Consider the following 25,952-nt stretch of genomic DNA (forward strand, 5'->3'; position numbering starts at 1 on the left):
TAAAAAGAAGCAAAAATTGCAGTCAGCCTCTTCAGATAACTCAACTAGTCATCAAAAGCATTTCCCTAGATCAGAGGCATCAGGCTCATTCTGTGGTGAGGACTTCATTACCTTTTCACTCAGGCCGTGGACTGGGAGTAAAATTCACTGGCAAGAAGTGAATCTTGCAATCTAATCTGACTGCAGAATCTGCTCATCAGTTAGTGAAGTTAAATATTGCATTAAAGACAATTTAAATAAATGCATTTTGTTTCCTCCGTTTTTGTCAAATTAGCTCTTTGTTCCCACTGTAGACAGTCCTCCCCCCACCCCTACCCCCTTTATCAACTTTTTGTGTCTCAATCCTGTATTCTGGACACTGCATCCTGCCTCTTTCTCACTGCACTCCTCCCCATGGTACTTATATGCACTCCTTTCTACTCATCCTTCCCCTTTGGGGATTGGGGTCTCACCTCTTGCTTTCCCCACCTTTTGGGCACTAGTGCTGTGGGGTGCAGCAGGGGACAATTCTTCCCTGAACTGGTTGCTTCAAACAGCCAGTTCTTCTGAGCCTATTGCTGTGGGCCTTGGCAGCAACATGTGAGGGAGAAGCTTCAAGGAAGATGCTGCCTTGAAATTAGAGCAGTAGCCTCTGGGTGGTGGAGGCAGCCAATACTTTTTAAATTTTTAAATCCGTAGGTCCTGGTAACTTGTATCCAAGAGGTTTTTAAAAAGAGATGGTTGAAGATCTTGCTTGAACATTGATGTTCATTTTCGAAAAGTTCCAGAAGACTGGAAGAAAGCTAATTTGCCAATACATTAAAAGAGTAAACGGGATGACCTGTGTAATTATAGGCCTGTCAGTCTGACATCAACCCCAAACAAGATAATAGAGCAGTTGATGTGGGATGAATAAAGACTTAAAGGAGGGTAATATAGTTAATGACAATCAGCATGGGTTTATTGATGAGCTAAAGTTTGATTGAGAGAGGTAACATGTTGATGTAATATACTTACCTCTGAAACGTAGACGAGCCCTAAGTCGATGTAAGGCAGCATACATTGACCTAATTCTGTAGGCGTCTACACTACAATGGTGCTCCTGCTGATGTAAGTCTCCCACTACATCGACCTAGTAACTCCACTTCCACGTTCCCCCTCTCCCACCTAATCCCTCAGCAGGAGGCTGTCAGTCTTGCGTTCTTCTCTGTCTCCATCCCCCAGTCCCTCACTGGGAGGCTGTCGGGCTCTCCTTCCCCTCCCTCCCTCAAATCCCTCACTGGGAGGTGACAGCAGGGCTCCAGATTGGCAGTCCCAGAAGCGGGGCTGGTGCTCTGGGCTGTGAGGGGCTGTCAGTGCTCCCATAATGCCTCACTTCAGTTGGTGGAAGAGCTCCTGGTAAGGACCCGCACTGCCAACAGAAGAGGCCACTGTGGGCATGAAAGCTGCTGTAATTACTGCGGTGGCTATATGTTGGCTTAATTTTTATGTGTAGACAAGGCCTTGGACTTCTGTGAGGCATTTGACTTGGTACTGCACAACGTGTTAATTAAAAAAAAGTAGAACAGTATCAAATTAGCATGGCACATATTAAATGGATTAAAAACTGGCTAACTGATAGGTCTCTAAATATAATTGTAAACAGGGAATCATCATGGAGTGGGTGTGTTTTTACTAGGTTCCCATAGGGATTGGTTTTTGACCCTATACTATTAAACATTTTTATTAATGACCTGGAAGAAAACATTAATTATTACTGATAGTTTGCAGGTAACACAATAAATGTGAGAGTAGTAAATAATAGAGAGGATAGGTCATTGATACAGGGTGATCTGGATTGCTTAGTAAGTAGGCGCAAGCAAACATGCTTTTTAATATGGGTAAATGTAAACATATACATCTAGGAACAAAGAATATAGGCTACTCTTACAGAATGGGGGACTCTATCCTGGGAAACAGTGACTCTGAAAAGGTTTGGGGATATTGATGGATAATCAAGCTGAACATGAGGAGTTCCCAGTAGGACACTGTGTCAAATGAGCCAATGCAGTCCTTGGATACATAAACAGAGGAATATCGAGTAGGAGTAGAGAGGTTATATTACTTCTGTAGTTGTTACTGGTGTGACTGCTGCTGCAATAGCGTGTCCAGTTCTGGTTTCCACAATTCTGGAAGCATGTTGATAAATTAGAGAGGTTCAGAGAAGAGCCTCAAGAATGTTGAAAGGATTAGAAAACATGCTTTATGGTGAAAGACTGAAGGAGCTCAATCTGTTTAGCTGAACAAAGAGAATAAGGGGTGACTTGATTAGTCTATAATTATCTAGATGGGTAACAAATATTTGATAATAGGCTCTTCAGTCTGGCATAGAAATGTATAACACGACCCAATGGCTGAAAGTTGAAGCTAGACAAATTCAGGCTTGAAATAAGGGGTAAATTAACAGTGAGTAGTTAATCAGTAGAGCAATTTATCAAGGGTTATGGTGGATTCTCCATAACTGGTAATTTTTAAATCAAGATTGGATGTTTTTCTAAAATATATACTCTAAGAATTATTTTGGGGAAGTTCTATGGTCTGTGTTACACAGGACGTCAGACTTCGTGATCACAGTAGTCCCTTTTGGCGTTGGAATTTATGAAGAAGATATGCTGAGCACTTTCAGTAGCCACAGGCCTCAGTGAGATTTGTGTGTCCACTAGGGACATAGGAGTTATGTGTGGGTGGAGCATAGGGTGACCAGATGTCCCTATTTTATTGGGACAGGCCTGATATATGGGGCTTTGTCTTATATAAGTGCCTGTTACACCCCAGCCCCTGTCCTGATTTATCACACTTACTGTCTGGTCACTCTAGTGGAGCATGTTCATTGCAGGCAGATTCTTTGGAGAATAGCTGCCAGCCTCTAACAAAGCTCTGAGCATCTGCATATAACTTGGTCAAATTGGGTGGATTTTTCACAGGGAAAGCCAAAGCCAGGCACATCTGACACTAATGCAAACACCACCAAATTTCAATTCCGTGTTCCAAAGCCTATAGGTACTAATCAAATTTCAATTCCGTGTTCCAAAGCCTATAGGTGCTAATACTTCTGAATTAAACTTGGGAAACCTTTTTTAGCACAGGTAAAATGTGTATTTCCCTTCATTCTTGGATATGACTGAACAACTTTTGCTGACACTTTCCAAAATGTCAACCAGAGGCAGGCATATATATGTGGATATGGAAAGTTTTTACCTGAACAGTTTGGCAGAATTATAAACAATTGAAAAACAGGTTTTTGTAATGGAAAAGTGTTAGGCAGAACTGGTAGCTACTGTTGTCTAAAATTTCCTTGTTTTTCCCTGGCTTTTGGGGGGTGGAAATCAGGAAGAGATGAAAACACTAATCTTTCTGTTGACCTTGCTTAAATAGCGGTATAGAGAAAAGCAAACATAAACTGACAAACAAATCCAATTAAAATTGTGTCTGTAAATATATAATTCCATGGATTGCACTGAAACTCTAAGTCTTGGTGGAAACTTGTTAGTGCACCTGTTGTGAATTTTGTTTTCTTAACACTAGCTCTTTCTAAGTTGGCATGGTGACTAGCCTTCAGTTAGAAACACACACACACACACACTTAATCTTCTAAAGTTTATTTTGATGTGTGGTTTTTTTTTTTAAAAGGCACTTCGATTGTTTTGCTCTTATCTAAATCCCCCAAAAGGCCCAACATGGGAACGCTTTGGCTGTAAATGGAGAATTTATTGAAAAAACTGTGAGTGAGGGAAAATAGAGGGCCTTAATGGCAGTCTGAACATTGCTTTGGATAGAGCACTCTCTAATAGTGAACACTGAAGATGAGAAACCATTTGAAAAAATTTGGGGTACAGTTTTACTTAATCTTACTACTGAAAGGTTAGAGTTGTGAAATGCATGAACTAATCTTAGAGGTCTTGTGTGTCTTGCCTTTCTGCTAGTTAAAAGGGTTTTGAATAGTCAAAGATGAATTTTTTATGCTTTCTGCATTTGCAAAGTCTAAGCTCATTTAAATCTTGATACAGTTTTAGAGAAGCTAAGAAATTTGTTCTATTGAGTTGTCTGTAAGCTGGTAATGTAACAGACTGCTGGTCTTCCCTGAAACTCATTGAGAATCATGTGTATAATAAAAGCAACTAATGTTAAAAAATGTTAAAAAATCCAAGTGGGTGCTTTGTGGTTTTTAGTATACAAAGTAACTTTCTGCACCATATTAGATTGCAAACTAAGCATTTCAACAGGAGCTTGGCTGCGATGTAGAACTGTTATATTAGATCAGCTACCTCTTGTTTGGAGTAGTCCTGCCTTCTTATCCTAGGTACTATCTAACCCCCACTACCATGCAATCTGAGCACTTTGCAGTCTCTTGACGTATTTATTCTCATAACATCCCTGTGAGGTAGGAAAGCGCTGTTGTCTCCACTCTACTGCTGGGGAACCTGAGGCATAGAGGCTGTTGTTTTGCAGTGTTGTTGTAGCTGTGTTGATCCCAGGATATGAGAGAGACAAAGTGAGTGAGATGATATCTTTTACTGGACTACCTTCTGTTGCTGGAAGACCTGAAGTCTTCAAGCTTGTCTTTTCCACCAACAGAAGTTGGTCCTACAAAAGATATTAGCCCGCCTTGTCTCTTGCATAAGGTTGTAACCTTCATTAAGGTTATACAGGAAGCCTATGGCAGACCAGGGAGTTGAACCTTTGTCTCCAGCGTCCCAGGCTTGCACATTAATCACTGGACTTCCTCTCCTCCTTCCTCTGCCCCTTGGTAAGAAGTGACTTTTCCCTGCTCCCATCAGAACAGTGCTTATGATTTCTCGTTACTGAGGTTTAATGTTTTCCCCACAGCTGACTTATTTTAGATGCTGGATGAAGTGGGTGGGCATGAACAAGTGGTCCATCTGACTTCATTAGTAATTACTCACTTCCACATATGATTCTAACGTGAAGTGGTGTGGGTTTTTGCTCATTTGAATGAATTGGGGCATAGTGGAAACCTGGAGATCTGGGTTTTGTGGCCAAAGATGTTGGAAAATACTGTGTCCTGAAGCAGTGTTCAGCCATGTAGGTGCAGCATGGAGATCTGAAAGACTTCGATAGAATCTGTGGAAACAGGGCTCAATTCTATAAAATTTACTTAGTACCTCAGCATAATTTACCAGGGTTTGTTTTTCTTTCTGGATTTACAGAGATATGAAAAATGCTGTAATTGGAAACAACAAACAAAAAGCGAACTTGATTGTTTTGGGAGCAGTTCCAAGGTATGTCTCTGCTACTCTCCTTTTCACTAATTCACATTAGGTTGCGGATAAAGATCTCTACATCACAGGCACTGCTTTTGACCTGATTTTGAAAGCTGTAGTTGACTGATTACTTTCCCTAATGTACCTTTGAGAGACTTGGAATTTCTAACAGGTGGTTGAGTAAATATGCTTTTCATTGGGAATGAAGGAATTCATTAAAGCAGCCTTGGCATATTTTTATGAAAATCTACCAGCCTAAGTACAAAATCTAATTTCCAACTTTTACAACATTGATGATAGATAAGTGATTATATTTTACTCCCATGCTGTAGCAAATCACTTGGTGAGATGGCTAGCAGAATTTTACAGTTTTACATTAAAGGTACCATTCTAAAGCAATAATGTAATAAATACAAAGATAACCTTAGCCTCTGTCCCTTATCCAGTTCAGAGAACAACAAAGATAAGAAATAATTTCACAGTATCACCAACTTATTGCTTCAGCAAGTGTTAATCCTTCCTGGTTCCACTGGTGCAAATTAATGGTATGCTTCTTTTACGCTTCTCTGGTATCCAATGAGAAATTGTCATTTTGTGACTCTTCCTTTCCCCTTCACAAGGCTTGGCTGTCATTCAGTCTTTAGCTGCAGCAAGGTAACAGGATAGGGAATATGTGGTAGAACAGAGTGCACCAGTTGTACTGTCATTGTGCAGCCCACTCTTGGTCCCAACTCAGGTCCCGGTCCTCCCTCCCGAGGCAGGTTCTGGTGGCTCATGAAAGAGTGATTTGCGTTAACAGGACCTATCTGCTCTTCCCTGCAGGATGATGAGCTTGCGGGGTGATGGTAGTCTTCCAGATTCCCCAGGAGTTTACACTGATGAAAAGGCTCTCCAAAACCTGGTGAACTTTCCCTCTTCCTTCCCTCCTTACCAAAAGCAAATAGGGTCTTCCTTTATGCTATCTTCAGGGTTGGTAAAAAACAGGTATTTGCTGGAGTACAGGCAGAGTTCAGGGTAGACTCCACCCCCCAAAAAGATGCCCTCGAGGTTTTCCCTGTGGCAGGGCACTCTTCCTCTTGATCCTTCTAACAAGTGTATCTATTCTCCAGTTTTTGAATCTGACTTTCCTTCAAACTGAGCAGACCTTACAAGCCTTTGTTTGCCCCGCATCTTCCCATCCTGTGCTATTGCTGTGGCAACAGAGGATGGGGAGATCTCCCTTCCTCTGAGCCTGATACTGAAATTCCAGAGCCTGCCAAGATCCTCAATGTCATGAAAATATGTTGTGAGGATCCTAAAGATTCATCCTGTAACTAGAACAAGATTCTCCTTTTATCCTGATAAACTTGTAGGAAAAAGATCTTGTCTGTCTTCATTTTGTACTCCTGGTGGTATTCTGTGCTGTAAAAATAAAAATTCTGCACACTATATTTCAAAATTCTGCAAGTTTTATTTGTCAAAATAATACTACATAATCATGCCAGTTTCAATTATTTTGGTAATTTCTTTCAAAATACCTGTTAGCAAGTATGTCTGTAACAGTATACTTATTCTCTCTCTCTCTCTCTCTCTTTTTTCTCCCCCATTCCCCCAGGAGTGGAGTTAAAGAAACCCCTGTGACAACCTAGTTCCTCTTTCTCTGTCCCCTCCCACTCCACCAGAGCCCAGCCAGGGGGCGAGGCACCCACAGCCCCTCCCCCTAAGAGCCCAGCCACGGAGCTCCCCGACCAGATAATATACCCAACCCCCTTCCTCCCCAGAGCCCAGTCTGGGCAAGAGGGGCCCCCCCATGACACTTGCCCCCTCTCCCCCCTAGAGCCCAGCCGTGGCTTCACCAGCCCAGACACCTGCCCCCACCAGCCCAGGGATCCAGAGGGAGAAACAGCCTGATGCTTGGTCCCAGGCTTTCATGGAGTTTCCTGCATGCTGCCATCTCCTTCCCTCAGGGGAAGCTGGGAACTGCAGCTGTCAGGAACCCTCTAGTTCAGGGGATCTCAAACTGGGGGTCAGGACCCCTCAGGGGGTCGTGAGGTTATTACATAGGGTGTCAGAAGTTGTCAGCCTCCACCCAAACCCCGCTTTGCCTCCAGCATTTATAATGGTGTTAAATATATTAAACAGTGTTTTTAATTTATGAGGGGGGGTCGCACTCAGAGACTTGCTAAAACTTGAGAACCACAAAACTTGAGAACCACAGCTCTAGTTCTCTCCCCCTCCCTCCAGCAGTGTCTTCTATGTCTGAGCTGGGCTCTGCTGGGTCCAGTGGCCCCTAGTGGCGGCTAGCAGCACTGCAGCCAAGTTCTTTAGGGGAAAACAAAAAGAGCGAGGAGTACTTGTGGCACCATAGAGACTAACAAATTTATTTGAGCATAAGCTTTCGTGGGCTAAAACCTACTTCATACAGACTAACATGGCTACCACTCTGAAACCTATAGGGGAAAGGAAATTCTGTGCGCACAACATTCATTTCTGCAAAATTCTGCATTGCACGGTGGTGCAGAATTCCTCAAGGAGTAATTTTGATAAAGATAATGCTGGGAAGTATCATATATAAAGGATTTTAGGCCATGTTTATTAATAAATATAAGCTGGACTGGGAGACCCTTGGGAAGACTTTTCTTCCTGGCCGGATCATTCAATGACAGTATCCCCCAAATAATCCTCTGTCCCTTTAGAGGCTGATATAATCACCGCAGGGCCTCTTAGACAGGGATAAATCAGATTACAGAATACTACTTGGGAGACTTGTTTTGCTTCCTATAATGTGGTAGTGAAATTTAAGTTTAAAAAAAAAAGGTGAATGAATTCCAAATCAAAGTCCTCAGTGAACTTTTACAGTCCAGTTCCTTTTGGAAATCCAGCCAACAGGCCAGGCCTTCCCAGAATAGGGATCAGAATAAGCATCCCCTTAATGTCAGTTCACTCTGTTCAGTAGGGTAAACTAAGGAACCGATTTCAAACCCCTCCCCCCAAAAATAAATAAAATAAAATAAAATAAAATGGACTGCAGTTACTCAGGGCAAATTGATTCTCTCCATAGTGACATGGGGGGGCGGGGTATGTTACAGAATTCTTCTCTCCCTCCCACACTGGATAGCCAGATAGAAGAATTCTGTAACATTACCCCCTCCTTCCATGTCACTATGGAGAGAATCAGTTTGCCCTGAGTATATATAAATAAAACCTCCCCAGCCTCGTCTTTCTTCAGTGTAATTATTTTCTGTCCCTTTCCCTGTTCTTCCCTAAGCATTCTTTTGGCAAATTTTCAATTTATCTTCTTGACAAAGGAGCCACTTACTAATTCTCCCATCCTGATTATTTCTTAGGAGCATGCTTAACTTTTTTCCATTTCTCAAAAAACAAGGGGGACACTCATCTAAAACTACAAAACTAGTTAGTTCATTAGTCCATTGTCAAAAATTAAATGGAATCTCATGGGTCCCCCCGTCACTCCTCAGATCAACATTTTTTCTGGTGAATATAGATGTGCAAAATACTTTTCTTCACATCTGTATACCACCAAAAGTTCCAGCCGGAGTAGCTCATTAATTTTGTGCACATCTAGGAAATGGTCAAGGTGAGGTCACTTGCCTCTCTACTGGGCCTTGTATCTTGTCAAGGTTCCCCCACTCCTCTCTTGCCCTAGTCCATTTACACCTCAGATCCTTAGAGCAGATTATACTGTGTTTGTGGATGCAGTTGGAGATGCTGGTGCATCAGTAGTCTCAATGAAGAGATGCTCCAAACAGTGGGTTGGCCAGATACGAATGGGACGCCCCTACAAAATCTTCTTGGGATGTATCTGACTAGAGATGATAGTTTTATATGATGTGGGGAAAGTGCTTAGTTTGAAAACTACACAAGATGTCTGGTACCTAATGGAAAGAAATTTATATGTTATTGTGGAACAGGTGCACGTTGGCTTTCAGAAACAAATCTTAGTTGTCATCTTTTGAAGATGGACTGCATAGCATTAGCAGCCTGTGTGAACTGTCCCTGCTTAAACAGAGCAGAAAAAACATGCTTTTTGGTGGAAAGAAACCTTAAAGAAGTTCTTTGAGTGATTGCTCATGTGCATTCCAATAGGTGTGTGCGCATGCTGCATGCATAATCATCTGAAGGTTTTTCTCCTAGCGGTACCCGTTGGGTCGGCTGTGGAGATCCCTGGAGTGGCGCCTTTATATAGTGTATATAGGTCCCTGCCGCCTACTCAGTTCCTTCTTACCGCCAGTGACGGTCGTTGAAGCAGCTGAGTCTCGTGCATTCACAAGTGCCTACCTGGTGGTTCCCTTTTCCTCGTTGTATGTAGTGGTTCCCTTTTCTTCGTTGTATATTAGTTCATTATATAGTAGTTTGTAGTTAGTTGAACGTATTTTGGGGGGCTTCCCCCCACACTAGTTTCCCCATCACTGGGGTATGCTTCGGTCGCAGGGGTTTAAGGTGTGCAAAACTTATGCTTTCAGATGATCCGCACCCTGCCTGTCTCAAGTGTTTAGGAGAGGGCCATCAGACAAATACGTGCCCAATTTGCAGGCGCTCTAGACCCAGGACTGAGAGAGAGCAGGACTATGCTCTCCTCCTGATGCAGTTGGCTCTCCGCCCACAGCTGGCACTGGAAGCATCATCAGTGTGAGATGTCCCGGAACTGAGGAAAGACTCCTCTAAGGAGCACCAGCACTGCTCCCCGACTCGTAAGGGAGTGCTACCAGGTGGCACCGCTCACAGTCCCCGGTGCCGTATAAGAAAAAGAAGGCGGATAGGGATTGCTCCCCCCGTTAAACCATGAGGGGACTCCAGCAGGGTGCGTCCTTCAGTGGGATGCCCACGGTCTGGACCTCAAGACCGGGCACCTTTGTCTTCAGCCCCAATTGAAGGCCCGTTGAGTCCGGTGCTAGTGGACTCCCTAACTTGGGAGGATTTGGAGGAAGAACTTGACCTTCCCTCTATGCAGGGTACCTACGAGGCAGCGTGGGACCTCATTGCCATGACGGCGCAGTCCTTGGCACCATTTGTGGCATCAGCTGCAGTGTCTTTCCCGGCGCCATGTGTGGCTCTGGCACCCTTTGCAGTGCTGATGGTGGCACTACCTCTGGTTCATCATCGTGGCAAGCCTATGATGTTATGGCGCTGCTCCCTGGCACCATCTGGCTCCACCTCCCATGGTCAGGCCCAGACTACTCGTCCGAGTCGGACGCAGAGTCTTCTGTCGCTCAACGCAGCCACTACCGCTCCTGGCACTGGTCCTGGCACCGCAGACCGGTGGAATCATCGGCATCAGTGGTTGCCTAGCTACCCCAGTGGCACAGCTCAGTACAATAGCCATTTTGGATCCCTACCATCAGGCTCAGGGTCTGGGCTCCAGGCCAGCATCGGTGGCATCTGCGCCCCGAATCCCTCCCCTCAAGCAATGTTGCTGGCTCGCCACACCCCCAGGGCTCCTGAGGACCCCGCATGTGACAGGGACTCTGGGCTGTCACACTCAGATGCAGCACCTGAACCAGCGCCATCAGTGATACTAGAGCCACTTCTAGTCACAGGAGGCTCTGAGGAACCTGACCCAGCCTCCAGAATGCCAAAAGGACAGGAAGACCCTATCCCACGGGGCTCCTCCTTCCTCGCTAGATGAGGCTGTGGCAGGCACCACCACCACCACCACCCTGCCAGTGATGGACACCAAGGGATACCAGGACCGTCTTAGAAGGGTGGCCCTAAACCTCAATCTCCAGGCAGAGGAGGTCATGGAGGAGTCTGACCCAATGTTGGACATCCTTGCCCCGGAGGGTCCTTTTACGGTGGCCTTGCCTCTAATAAGAACAATCCAAAACACCACTAAGGTGCTCTGGCAGATTCCAGCCTCTCTACCATTCACCGCTAAAGGGGTGGAAAGGCGCTATTTTGTGCCACAGAAAGGGTACGCACACCTTTTCACCCAGTCCCCAGACAGTTGATGTGGCAAATCACAAGGAGTGGCAAGGATAGCCAGGTCCTGTGCCTAAGTCATGGGATGCCAAGATGATGGACCTTTTTGGCTGAAAAATCTACTAGACTGGGGGGCTCCAGCTTTGAGTGGCCAACCAGCAAGCAGTACTCAGCTGCTATGCTTTCAACTCTTGGAGCTCGTTGGCAACGTTCCAGAAAATTGCTCCCAGCTGACTTGTGCAAAGAGTTTAGCGTGCTCCTTGAGGAGGGCAGCGTGGTCTCCAGAAGCTTCCTCCAGGCTGTGTTAGACATGGCAGATTCGACGGCTCGGACCACGGCCACCGCCATTACAATGAGGCGCAGTGCGTGGCTCCAGGTATCGATACTACCTGAGGTCCAGAACACAATTCAGGACCTCTTCTTTGACTGTGCAGGCCTGTTTGCCCAAAATACGGATTCTTGCCTGCACAGCCTTAGGGACTCGTGAGTGATTTGAAGTCTTTGGAGATCCGCACTTCAAAGAAAGCCTTTTAAGCCTCAGCCCTTGTCCTGCTTCTACTCTGGGCCTCTTAGGTGAGACTTGTCAGGGAGACGGAGCAGAAATAATAGGAGGTGCCCACCACAATCCTCCTCAGGCCAAGGCCAGGGTTCAACCAAACAGCCCCCTGGCCCAAAACGAAACTTTTGAAGATGCGCCCAAGGACGGAGCATCAGTTTCAGTCTTGGATCCTTACCCTCACTTTGTGAATTGACTCTCCCACTTCTGCGGGGCTTGGGCACAGATCACGTCAGATCACTGGGTCCTCAGTGTGGTAGGAGTGGGATATTGTATCCAGTTCTGTTCCCTCCCACCACCCTTCCCTGTCCCTCTTCAGAGACCCTTCTCACAAACAACTCCTCTTGCAGGAGGTACAATCAGTTCTCTCTCTATGGGCAATAGAGGAGGTTCCTCAGGAGTTCAGGGGCAAGGGGTTCTACTCCCGCTGTGTCCTCACCCCAAGGCCAAGGGTGGGCTTCAGTCTATCCTGAATCTGCGAGACCTCCACATATGAATAAGAAAAGTGAAGTTTTGCATGCCGCTATCATTCCTTCCTTGGATCTGGGGGCCTGGTATGCCATCCTCAACTTGAAAGATGCGTACTTCCATATATCCATTATCCCTGCCCACAGATAATTCCTGAGATTCTGGTCAGTGGCCAGCACTACCAGTTCAGGGTGCTCTTGTTTGGGCTCTCAGTGGCCCCCTGAATATTCACAAAGTGTATGGCGGTCATAGTAGCCTTCCTCCGCAAACATCAGATGCAAGTGTTACCTTACCTGGACAACTGGCTCATCAAGGCTGGGTCGCAAGCACGGGCCACAGAGCATGTCTCTGGCCCTGGCCACATACAGCAGGCTGGGCCTCATATTGAATGTGCCCAAATCCACACTGGCCTCGACGCAGAGAATAGAATTCATAGGAGCTCTTTTGGACTCCAGTTCCTGCCCGAGCTGCCCTTCCAGGCACTCAGTCATTATTGAAAACCTTTGCCGATTTCCCACAACCATGGCCAGAAATTGCATGAAACTATTGGGGCATATGGCAGCCTGCACATATGTGGCCCAGCATGCCAGGTTATGCCTTTGGCCCCTCCTGGCATGGGTGCACAGGCCAGGCAGGGACCCACTGGACTCGATAGTTACCTTCCCCTCTCGCATCCTCGAGTCTCTCCACTGGTGACTGCAACCACAAGTTGTCTGTGTGGGAATACCCTTAGCCAAACCCCAACCTACACTATCCCTAGTCACAGATGGCTTGGCGCTCAGTTTGGGAGCGGACCTGGGCAATATCAGAACCCAAGGCCTATGGTCCCACACAAAACTATCACTGCATATCAATGTAAGGGAGCTGAGGGCACTTCGTCTGGCATGCCAAGCATTCCAGGCCCACCTGCAAGGCGCATGTGTGTCAGTGCTGATGGACGACACCACAGCGAAGTTCTATATAAACAAACAGGGTGGTGCTTGTGCGTCTCCCCTGTGCCAAGAGCCCTTGAGCTGTGGGATTTTTGTATCGCCCACTTGATGCGCCTAGAGGCATCACACCTTCCAGGAGCGCAAAACAAGCTAGCCGATCTCCTCAGCCGCTTGTATCATGGTCACGAATGGTCCCTCGGGCTAGAGATTGCGCAAACAATGTTCCAGAGGTGAGGCTCTCCCCACATAGACCTGTTCACGATGTGGAGCAACAGGAAGTGCCAGCGGTTCTGCTCTTTCCTGAATCACAGCCCAGGATCCATCGTGGATGACTTTCGCCTCATCACGCCAATGTGGCCCTGCCAGTACTGGTTCACCATGTTGAACCTCTCAGCGGGCAGACCACTTTCCCTTCCCATGTGCCTGACCCTAATCATATAGGACAGTGGCCATCTGCAACACCCCAATCTGGAGTCCCTCCACTTCATGATATGGAAACTCCATGGCTGAACCCTCTTGAGCTTCAATGTTTGGACCCAGTGAGGGAGGTCCTGCTGAAAAGTAGGAAACCCTCCACTTGTGCCACGTATCTGGCAAAGTGGAAGCATTTTTCCATCTGGTCTCTGCAGAGGGGAACCGAACAGCGGCTAGCACCAATTCCCCTTATTTTGGACTACCTGTTATACTTCAAGCAACAGGGGTTGGCAATATTATCTCTCAGGGTACACCTAGCTGCCATTTCGGCTTTTCACCCGGGGGCAGCGGATAGGTCAGTCTTCGGTAATCCCATGGTGGACTGGTTTCTCAAGGGCTTGGACAGACTTTATTTCCAGGTATGATGGCCAGTGGGACCTCAACCTGGTTCTGTCCGCATTCATGAGGCCCCCTTTCGAGCCCATGGCAACCAGCCCTCTGTCCTACATTTTCTGGAAGGTGGCCTTTCTGGTGGCCATAACATCAGCCAGAAGGGTATCTGAGCTCAGAGTGCTGACTTCCGAGCCCTCTGTACGGTTTATTATAAAGACAAGGTGCAGCTATGCCCTCACCCTGCGTTTCTGCCAATGGTAGTCTCCTAGTTTCATGTGAACCACGACATATTTTTACCTGTGTTCTTCCCTAAGCCCCATGCCAGTAACAGAACGCATATTACATTCCTTGGACGTTAGGTGTGCCCTAGCATTCTACACTGACTGCACAAAGCCATTTTGTAAGTCACCACAGCTCTTTATTGCAATCACAGAAAGGATCATTGCATCAGGACTTGCTATGATCTGGCTAAAATTCCAGCCCCTCCACTTACAGCACACTCCACAAGAGGGCAGGCATTGTCCACAGCATTCCTAGCACAGGTCCCTATCGAGGACATATGCAAGGCAGCAACGTGGTCTTCCATCCACACTTCACGTCACACTATGCCATGATCCAGCAGGCAAGGACAATGCAGCCTTTGGCAGGGCAGTCCTGCACTCAGCAACCAGGTGATCTCCAACCGCTCCTCCAGGGAAACTGCTTGGAAGTCACCGATTGGAATGCACACGAACAATCACTCGAAGAAAAAAACCTCTCGTAACTGTTGTTCTTTGAGATGTGTTGCTCATGTCCATTCCAAGTCCCGCCTGCCTCCCCTCTGTCGGAGTATTCCAGCAAGAAGGAACTGAGCAGGCGGCGGGTCGTCAGGGACCTATATACACTGCCATAAAAGCGCCACTCCAGGGGTCTCCACAGCCGACCCAACGGGTACTGCTAGGGGAAAATCCTTCTGACGATCGTGCACACAGTGCGCGCACACACTTATTGGAATGGACATGAGCAACACATCTCGAAGAGCAACAGTTATGAAAGGTAGGTAACCGTTTTTCCCTCCAGCTCCCCTCGTAGTAATAAAGGAAATCACTGAGGAAGACTAGCTGAGTTAAATTCATCTAGGTGAATGGGCTCTTAAGAGGAACACCTTTCAGCTGTTCACTGCAAGGAACAACAGAAAGATGGATAAGTTTAATAGTGTATATGGAGGCCATGAAATGATCGTGTAGGATGCAGGCTTGATTCCTTGAAGTTAGGTTGCCATTTGTGTTCACTCCTTGACATTTAATCTGTGGAGGATGCTAAGAAAAATAAGATCAGTCATCTTAGTAGTAATTGAAAATCTTATCCAGGAGCTGAGCCCCATTGTACTAAGCACTGTACAGTCATTCTGCCCCAAGAATGTACAATAGAAAAAAAAATCCTATTGGTATGTGGATTCTGTCCACCACAAAACTGGAGGGTAATGACTTCCTCTCCTCTGTTGAAGGATATGTTGACCTAAGGCCCTTCCCCATATCCTGACAAGGCTTCTTTTTCTATGGACCTGATTTGTGAGAGAGACATGTTGAGACTTGATCGAGGAAAGTTGTTAAAATGTTCTTGTTGCCCAGAAAGAGGGGCACTTCAATAATATTAACAGGGTTTCGATCTTGTTCTCCCGGTGGTACGCTTATAGAAAAGCTTTGCCTAAAGGAGTTGTAGTTTCCTACTGTCATTAGTTTTTCCTTTTTAAAATTTCTTTTTGCACCCAGATTAAATGTCTAAAGAGATTAAGGAAGAGTCCTGGTGTGCTCTTGCACCTAATGTTCCACCTTTGAGGAAATATCGCTTATTTAAGTGTATTTCTAGGTTCCATGTACCTCCCTGGAGCCTTAACGTAGTACTTACCGTTCTTTGTCACTTTCCTCTCTTCCTGCTCACCCTACTTTCTTGGAAGGTAGAATTTTTGTGGTTGAGACCTTGGCCAGGAAGTTGAGGCAATTGACCATGCATTCTTGTGTATCCTCTCATGATTTTTTATTTGGTTAAAGTAGTGATGACCACATGTTAGAACTTCCTTCCCAAAGTTTTCTCTCCCTTTCACCATAATTGTAATGAGAACCATCTGCCCTATGAGGTACATTAGACTGAAATCATGTGACAGAGTCCACAGATTGAGGTGACGCTGCTTCTGAATCCATCACTATTTTAAGACACTTCAAGATTGGTAGGTTATGGAGGGACCAAAGAGTCCCTTAAGAAGCAAGCCAGAGGGATTGAGGGTAGCAGGATGACCATGGCTGTCAAGGGCCTTGGGCCATCCAGTTTCATTGCCCACCTCTGTTCTGACCCTTTAACAGAATTTACAATTACGATGTGAAAGAGCACATTGTTTGTTTCTCATTGGTCCTTCCATACCGCCCAGTCTGCTGCCCTGCAAGCTGCCTACCAGCCACATGTCTTGCTCCCAAATTTGTTGCCTCAGAACAGGAGACCCATATTGGAAGCACTTTGTATATAGTGGCAAGCTGGGTCCAAGTTCTGTGACAAGGACCCTGGGTTCTGTGGCACATGGATCTTCTGCAGACTTCTGAACCTCATAACTGCATTGTAGAAGCTTTTGTGAGTACGTGTAGGGGGAAGCTTTTTTTGACAGCTGGGTAGTGGACGAGTGGTACATTTGGTACCCAGGAAAATGTGGGAGTTGGACTTGGTTTTTGGAATCTAGGAGGCAGATGAGGCTTTCAGTGCTAGTGATGCATATCCCCTTACCTTCTTCTGTTGGGCAGGGATGGAGGGAACATTACATTATGGGGTCAAGGTTGTCTGAATGCATTTTCCCCATTCTAGCAGTTTAGCAGCATCTAGATGCCATGCCCTATGCCACTATCTCCAAGAATAGGTAAGCACAATAAATTGATTCTGCTAGTTTAATCATCAGGGAAAGTTTTAATATTTAAAAAGTCACTAAGCTTTAGAGCTAATGCTTCATTGAATAGTTCTCTCTCTGATCTGAGCTACTGCACACTGAAAGAACTGTCACTGCATCATCACAAACCTAAGGCAGAGAAGTTAGTTACAATCTCAAATTTATTCAGCCAGAACCTTTAACCAAACACTTAAAATCTATTTTTATTCATTTGATGGACTTTTGGCCTTCAACTGATTGATTTTTAGGTGTCAGATGGATTTACTCTTCTAGAGAAACTCCTGTAATGGTGATCTGTGGTGTAAAGGGGAATCCTACAAAACTGCAGACTTAGCCCAGTCAAAAGTTGCTAGAAAATAATATTCTGAGTGTGAGGTCTTATTTTTTTGTTTTTTAATAAACTTGGCTATTAACACAATTTCCAGAATACATGGAAGACACTCTGCTGCTCAAGTGAAATGCGTGGCAGTGGAAAATGTGTCTTTGTCCATATAGAATTCCTATTGCTAGATTGCTCTGTAAAATGCAACATGAGGAGATACAAAACTTTGCTCCTTTGTCTGACAAGGAATGCTTATATTAAAGATGACTTGTTTTGAATTACTTTGCAACTTGCAGGTAACTGACCTGAACCTTGGCTGAGGCTATATTAACGTCCCTGGAGTGAAATACTTTAGAGAGGCAATTGGAACATCTCTTTGGGAAATATCTTAGAAATACATAAAGAAAGCTAGTTTTATCACTCACTTTCTGGCAGAGCTATAGTTGATCAAGAGCTGATGTATATCAGACCTTGATCATGGGAGTCCTTGTATCCTTTGGCTGATAGACTTGAAATCTAGGATAGCTGATAACATCACACAGGAAATAAAGACTGCTTTAGGAGTTTTGGGAACCAGGACAGTTCAAATAAGTGAGGAACCTCAGTTTAAATAGTTCAGCAGTGAATATATTAATGGCATGCATGCTATTCTGGATCTCAAATGATCCCTCTCTTTAAAGGTTAGAATGTATTTGTAGACATTTTCAAATTTTACTGTTTAAGTCCCAAAAGTTGATGGCAACATCAAGCTCTTTCTGATGTCTTAGAGGCAATTTTGAACTATTTTTAGAGGTGTATGCTGGGTTGCTAGTGAGACCAAAGCACTTAAGACAGTTACATTTGTCTGTCACTCATTTAAAGTATATTGCAGTATATCTTCAGGATGGCCACTTTGAAGAAGTAAATGTTTCTGGATCTTGAGAGACAAAGCTGCAGGAAAAGCAGAACTAATTTTTGAAGCTGACATAGTGAATCTTATTATAATAGTGATTCTGAGGTTCACTAATCAACATTAATTTAATTTCAGTGCTTTGACTTCACACAGTGACCTACTAACTACTAGCTTTTGTTTAATGCACATTTTGGAAATGTACAAGTTGTCAATTGATTAGTCATCTTTGCATAGGTATTGAATGAGGAGGAAAAACTGTGTGCCGTACACCATTCATTGCCTCTGAAATTGCACTTAATTACTACAAAATCCACAGCACATGCCATGGTACAAGTGTGCTCAACATAGCTTTTAACCATCAGGCCACCTGCTTTTCAGGATATATAGCTCATGGTAGAAAGTTATTCTCATTCCTTTATAGGCTTGTAGTGGTAGTATGTGTATTTCACAATGAACTTAATCAAAACAAACCCTCATGTAGCAAATAATACTTCGGCTTGATGCAGAAATAAGTATTTGGTTCAAGTGTTGCTTCTTTGTAGCCCCATCAGGCTGTTTTCTATTGGCTTGCAATGAAACCAGGAACAAAAACTTTTTGTTAATGCAATCACAGTGAACAGTCAACTGGAAGTGCTTAGTGGATGGCGAGATTAGTGATATAAAAATACCAAGTGGAAAAGTTGATAGCAATGTATATAAATTAGAAGTTAAATTCAGACAAATAAGGGAATCTGCAAGTAACTATGAAAAATCCCTAGCCAGTAGAATTAAGGACAATAAAAAGGAATTTTTTAAATTTATCAGGAATCCAAACAGTGACTTAGATCAGTTATTAGATGAAGATGGTGAAATTGTCATCAATGATGTAGCCAAGGCAGAAATGTTGAACTGATACCTCTGTTTTGTATGTGGAAAGAAGCAAGATGACATTTTCGTATATAATGGTGGTGTACTTTAAATTTAAACAGTGACTGAAGAGGTTGTAAAACTGCATTTCCTGAAGTTAAACATTTTTAAAATAAGCAGGTATGGATGACTTGCACCCAAGAGTTTTTAAAAGAATTGGTCAAATAGCTTTGTGACCCACTGATAACTTTTAATAAATCTTGAAACCCTAGGGAAGTTGTGCTAATAATTTTTAAAAAGGTAAATGGGATGACGTGGGTAATTAGATCTGTTTGCAAGACATTGTTCCTGGGCCACAATAACAGAATGGCTGGTATAGGACTTAATAAAGAATAGTACGATAATAATGTCAGTCAACTTGATGTTTTGGGAAATAGGTTTTGTCAAATGAACTTGATATTGTTTTAGATTATACATTTGGTTGATAATGATAACTGACTTGGACTTCTGAAATGCTTTTGACTTAGTGCTGCGTGGTACTCTAATTTAAAAATTAGCACTATATGAAATCAATGTGAACATTAAATGGATTAAAAGTGGACTGATTTAAAAATGTAATTAATATAAAAGTAGCATATAATTGAGGTGTTTTTCTAGTCGGGTGCCCACAGGTATTGGTTCTTGGTACAATGTTATTGACTATTGGAAGAAAATATATAATTGCTGATAGTCTGTAGAAGAATGAGGTTGGTAGGGTGGTATCAGTGAGGATAGGTCATTGCACCTGTTTAAGACTGATCTCCATCACTTGGTATCAATCAAATATGCATGTTAATACCACCAAATGTAAAGTCATGCAGCTAACAAAGAAGTTACTCCTGGGGGAATTCTGCGCCACTATGCAATGCAGAATTTTGCAGAAATTAATGTGTGTGCAGAATTTCCTTTCCCCAACAGAAATGGGCTGCAGTGTTGCTAGCCACTGCTAGGGGCCACTGGACTCAGCAGAGCCTAGCTTTCACATAGAAAACACTACTGGGAGAAGGAAGAGGGAGCTAGAGGGCTCCTGGCAGCTGCAGATCACAGCATGCCCTGAGGGGAGGAGAAGGTGGCACACAGGAAACTCCATGCAAGCATGGGACTGAGCATCAGGCTGTTTCTCCTCTGAGCCCAGGGATCCAGAGGTTGGGGAGGGGGACGGGTGTCTGGGCAAGGGGGAGGCCCATAGCTGGCCTGTTGAGCCAGTGGAGGTATCTGGGCTGGGGAAGACAGGGATGGTTGGGCTCTGGGGAAGAGGGGTTTTGGGTGTATTGGCTGGGTGGAGCCCCTGCAGGTGAGCTCTGGGGCGGTGGGGTTGTGGGTGTCTGGCCCCCTGTCTGGGCTTTGTGGGGAGGGAAAGTGGGCAGAAAAACAAGAACTGGGTTGTCAAAGGGGTTTCTTTAACTCTCTGCTCTCTGGGGAATTTTTGTGTGTATTATTACAGACATACTTGCTCACATATTTTGAAATAAATTAACAAAATAATTGAAACTGGCGTAATTATGTAGTGTTATCTTGACAAATAAAATTTGCAGAATTTTAAAATATTGAGTGAAAAACTTTTAGTTTTTTGGTGCAGAATTCCCCCAGGAGTAAAAAGTTCAGGATACCAAAAGTATGACCTAAACATCATCTTCCAATCCGATGCTGTGGCTAAAAAGGCTGATATGGTACTTGGGTATATAAGCAGGGGAATATCAAATTGGAGTAGGAAGGTGATATTACCTTTGTAATATGGCTTTGGTGAGAGCATTAGAGGAATACTGTGTTCCATTGTGGTCATATTTCAGAATGAATGAAGGAAAAGTGGAGAGGGTTCAGAGAAGAACTATAAGAATAACTTTAAATCTGGAAAACATTCTACAATCAAATTAAGGGAGCTCAGTCCATTTAGTTTATTAAAGAGATGAGAGTTGACTTGAATAGAGTCCATATTTTGCTATCACAGAGAAGATATTTTAATTTTTTACTAGCAGTTGATGGAATAACAAGGGCTAATGATTGGAGGTTAAAATCAGCTAAAATTGAAGTGGAAATAAGATGCACACTTCTAAAAGTGATGGTAATTAACCACTGAACAGCTTACTGAGGAGTGTGGTGAATTCTCCATCACCGGAAGTCTTTAAATCAAGATTGGATATGTTTCTAAAGATATGCTTTATGCCCAACTAGCTTCCTATTTGCTACAGTATGCAGTTCAGGATGCTGATTATGATCTGTGTTGTCTGGGTCCTGGCTGCCAAAGGGACTCTCTTTTTCCCTGTTTACTATCCTGATAACTAACATCAGCCAAGGTGCTTCATTTATCATCTAGATTTGAATTAATATAGTCAGGATGCTCTCAGTGGAATCTTAAATGCTGGAATTTGCCAGAGCTCAGCTTGCGGAAGGAGTTGTTTGGGGATGCTGTTATGTTCAAGGATGGTTTGGAATGTTAGTATTTGTCCTAACTGGTGTATTATTGCTTATTTTAGACATAGTTGTGGGATTTTTGTTGATGTAAATGTATGAGATATAGACGTGTTTTTTTCCTGATGAAACGGAATTTAACTTTGGGGATAAGTGCTACAAATTGTATATGCTGATACTTGGTATTTGTTACAGACGTAACTGATAAATCTAATTTTTCCTGACAAAAATATTTTAGGTGCCCTGTGCAATTTAGATCTTAAATGTGGCAGCAGAATTAATGCAATATTCTAGAATATTCAGAGTTTTAAAGGGGTAAACTAAAATAACCTTTTGAATACCAGTAATATTCTGTCTTCTGTTAACTATTTTTTCAGAGAAGTGGGCGTATTCTCTGATGCTCTTCACATTATTTGATTTCTAGATAATTGATCGGAATATGGTATGTTTGTGTATTATGTAAAAGGTACAAGAAATTCTGATTTTATGTTACATATTTGACATAAAACATTTTATAAAGAGAGGCCATGTTGTAAGGCATCTGCATAGGGATGCAGTGTTGAGATTGGATGTCCAGCCTTCATGTTTCTAGACTTTGAATGCTTGATTTCTCAACCAATTAGTATTAGTATTGTATGAATTTCTGTTTTTGGAAAAAATTAGCTGTACAGTTTTCTGAAACTATACCAACTTTGATCTCGTTTTTCAACTTGAGGGCACTGATTCTCCCTGCAACTGTTTCTAACTCCAGGCCATCTTGCATCTTCCCGAGTGCAGCTAACAATCTTCCACTTCATGGTGCTTTTGAATTTAAATGTTCATAACCTCAACCTTATTGACTGTTTTCTTTGGAGTTAAGTTTTCAGAGCTGTGTAAGACATACAAACAATGGTAGAAGAACCATTTATATTTAAATTTGGCTAATTTGTCCTAAACTTGGGGAGGACCTTAAGAAGGACTCTGCAGTAACCTGGTCCTAAATGTTGCTGCAAGGTTTCTGGATTCTGTGGCATCTTCTTTTAAACAAAATACCCCTCCCCCCAAAAATTAGCTAGTTAAATGTAAAAATAATACAATAATGTAATCTTCCTGTACCTTTGTTATATTATTTTCAGTTTGTTTTATGCTCTCCTCATTTGTTTAACTTGGTTTGTCAAAGATGTTTCTACTGACAAAGTGGAGGTCTTGGCAACTGAACAGAGAAGAGCAATTGAGGTTTTGGTCCCTAGGAAGAAATAGGAGATTGTTTGATTGCTATAAAAGCAGCAGAGAATCCACAAGATTCTCTGCTGCTTTTACAGATTCAGACTAACACGGCTACCCCTCTGATATTTGATTGCTATGATAAGCGTAGGTGAATCTTATAATAATTATTAATAATAAACCTCTAGGAGAGTACTGAGAATATCTGTTTCTTACTCGCCCCTGCTCTAAACTTCCAGCTCTAAAGGGTTAGGGGGGAACACACAATGTTTTTACTATTCCAAATTGTTGCTGGGGATGGGAGGCTGCAGAAAGGGGAGTGGATGAGAATGTGATAATGATTGGGCAATAGTACTCAATAGGTTTCCTCCTGTAACTGCTATTGATCAGTTTTTTTGCTAACTGGTGCTATAGGAAGCCACAGCTGGAACCTCCTGTCTCTAGAGGTTGTGCTGTCCTCTTCTCAGGCAAGAGGCTGAAGTTATGATGTCTGCCCTCCAGCTAGGTCAGTTCCATCCCTGTCAGGCCCCTTCAACCTGCCCAGACAGCTCTGAGAGTTGGGAGAACTGGAGAAACATGGGCCAGAGCAGCAGACTTCCCTTTTCCCCCACTTAAAGGAGAGGTACCGGGGGGAAGAGTTGGGGGTGGGATAGGATGGAGGGGGTTAGCAGTGTGTGTGTGTGTGTTAAATGGAGTTAGCTGGGATCCCTTCATCTGGCGACTGAGCAAATTGTGCATTTTAAAGGGACACCATGAACTTGAAATCTGCTCAGTTTCAAAATACATTTAAAAGTAGCTTCAGATACTGTGCCTGCTCCTGAGCTCCCCGCCAGTTCTTGTGGCTTTACTGTTTTCATTAAAAACAAAACAATTTTAAATTTGTTATTGTATGAAAGATCCCCACAAACTGAGGAAACTGACCATATAAGGGAAATATTAAATATATGAAGGGCAGTTGTCATAAGCGACTCCATATTAATAAACATGGAAAGAATTCAGCAAGAGACACAAAGATAGCTATACAGTGTACTCTCTTTCTGGAGTGAAGGGATTCTGAAATTGGCTGGCAAGTCTCCACCGGTAATATACACTGGGACCAGTGATATGGCAGATTATTGAAAACTTCAAAGGTCTCGGGAGGAAGCCGAAGAAGAGGCAAGTCCAAGTGGTATTCTCAGAGATTCTTCTAGTCCCACGAGCGAAAAAAGGCAGAAAATCTTGTAGGTGTACCATTGGCTATGCAATTGATATGAAATTGAAGGCCTGTGTCTCACAAATAGGGGCATAATCTTGGTGGGAGACTAGTTGGAGCAGCCAGGTGGATGTTAAATGATCACGAGAGGAAGGTGCTGGGGGCAGATGTGATACACATACATACAAACATATAAATAAAGACATTGTGAACATATAGAACCAAAGTGACAAAGAAGGTGGAAAGAATTTTTAATTATTTATTTACTAATGCAAGGATTATGGGTAATAAAAAAGAGGTTTTGGAAATTCTCATTGATGCAACATGCATTTTCCAAATGTAAGACTCGTTTTTGACCGTACTTTCTCTAATATAAATACATAGCAACACGTATATTAGCACAAAAACACTCCTTCCCTTTATAACCTACCAAAGCAAGACACTACTGTACGCTCTTCTGTCCCTGGGGAGGGAATGAGAGAACAAAGAACACATGACAGATGTTAATCACGTTGCTTAATGCTTTACTGAAACACACTCTGATGATGAGTGTTAAGAACCTATGGGGAATAGAATGAGAAGAAACTTGATATAATTTGCATTACTGAAAGCTGGTGGATCGATTTGCCTGATTAGACTATTAGAGTAGCTGTTTAAAACTTGATTAGGAAGGATAGAGTGGATAAGAGGGTGGTGTTCTACATTAAAGATATCATTGTGTTTTAGCATTATTGATAAATCACAACAGCAGAAACTAACAAAGTCTAGGAGAGTATACTTGGTTAGGGATGTTACTAACCACTGAATGAAATTAGAGAACAGGATGAGTTGCCCCTTAAGTGTCTATCTGTAATATGTGGAAAGAAAAGCTATTATTGGGCACTGTAGTCTTGGGGAGACATGTTGGAGGTACCTCATGCAGCCAGTAGCAAAACATCATTATCTTCTAAAAACTTTTGAGAAAATCATAAGGTCAACACAAGGTAGAATTGATCACTGGACTGGAAGCTGGTGTTTGCCTAGAGACTGGTGATTATGACCTGATTACATTCACTATGGGCAAACTGGATAGTCTCAGCCAGTGTGGTTTTTTTTTTTTTTAAAGTGATCCTAATTGCCCCTTTATACCAACTAGAAAAGGCATGCTAATCACAATATTTAGTGAATCAGTGTCTAGTAAGGTATCCTGTAAAAATTGGTGTCATGCTGGTCATGCATATGGTGACCAGATAGCAAGTGTGAAAAATTGAGACGGGACTGGTGTGTAATAGGCGCTTATATAAGCTAAAACTCCGAATATTGGGACTGTCCCTATAAAATCAGGACATCTGGTCAGCTTAGTCATGAATATCGTGTGATGGATGTATGGTAGCTATATATATGTGCTGGAAGTATGTTTGTTTTGGAGGCACTGAATAAACAAGTTGACCAAGACAAGAATGTGGATTTATGTGTCTGCCTGGGTTGGTTACAGGCAGAGGATAATGAAAGTATATTTACATGTAAGGGAAACAAAACGTTCAAGCTAACGATTGGCAGAGGAAACAGCATAGTGAAAACACCAGGGCACGCACTGGTGTCTGACCCTCCCAGGAGGTGGTCTTGGCTCTTAAGGGAGAATTAATATACTTTAGGAAATATAAGGGGAGCAAAAAGACATTCTTTATCCGTCACTTAAGGGGCAGAGGGGACAGAGCACTCTGATTCTGTGAACGTTGGCTGCTCTTACTGGAAGGGCTGGAAACTCTGGCAACTTGAAGTAAGTGAGAAAGCTGTTCAGACGAAGATTGTAACATACCAAATTTAAGTCTTGGACACTAGGAAGTGTTTCTTATTTGTAACATTTTCTGTTTTTATCTCTGCTTAGTGTCATTTAAATCTCTGCCCGTAATGAACTTACTCTTAATTTTACTATAAATTATTTCAGTGCTGTTTTAAGTAGAGTGTGTCTTCAGCAAGCCAACAGGCTGGTGTGTACACTCTCTGGAGGCAACAAATTTAATTTGTGTGTGTCCAGTGAGAGGGACTAAACACTGCAGAGAAGATGTCTCTGGTGATCTCTGAACCTGTGGTCTAGTGACTGTTATGTGCATGGCAAGGTTAAGACTGACAGTGTCTTGTGGAGTTTGCTGGTGAGGTGGACAGATTGCTGTGGTAGGGAGCTGACACACAGTTTAAGCTCCAGCAACATTTTGCCTTGCTGAGGCAGAGAGGTAACA

At 43.4% G+C, this 25,952-nt stretch overlaps 1 protein-coding gene and 1 long non-coding RNA gene across 9 annotated transcripts in view; one reads left to right on the top strand and one right to left on the bottom strand.

The window, feature by feature from the left end:
- ARMC8 (armadillo repeat containing 8) overlaps positions 1 to 25,952 on the top strand; it is a 213,783-nt gene that overhangs the window by 4,991 nt on the left and 182,840 nt on the right. For all 7 annotated transcript variants that reach the window (XR_012656387.1, XM_032763603.2, XM_075068605.1 and 4 more), the window contains exon 3: positions 5,187 to 5,258. Coding sequence is in view for 6 of the 7 variants with exons in the window: in XM_032763603.2 (XP_032619494.1) it covers positions 5,187 to 5,258 (72 nt within the window). In the remaining variant the exon portion in view is untranslated. The remainder of the gene's footprint in view (positions 1 to 5,186; positions 5,259 to 25,952) is intronic.
- Positions 1 to 25,952, bottom strand: part of LOC116815348 (uncharacterized) — a 73,060-nt gene that overhangs the window by 1,014 nt on the left and 46,094 nt on the right. Inside the window, exon 3 of one of the 2 annotated variants that reach the window (XR_012656388.1) lies at positions 7,002 to 7,541. The exons of the other annotated variant lie outside the window; for it this stretch is intronic. This is a non-coding gene — a long non-coding RNA (uncharacterized LOC116815348). Of the gene's footprint in view, positions 1 to 7,001; positions 7,542 to 25,952 lie in introns of those variants that run through there. 2 annotated transcript variants of the gene reach the window in all.

Source organism: Chelonoidis abingdonii, chromosome 8, assembly GCF_003597395.2.
Source record: "Chelonoidis abingdonii isolate Lonesome George chromosome 8, CheloAbing_2.0, whole genome shotgun sequence".
Taxonomy (NCBI): Eukaryota; Metazoa; Chordata; order Testudines; family Testudinidae; genus Chelonoidis; species Chelonoidis abingdonii.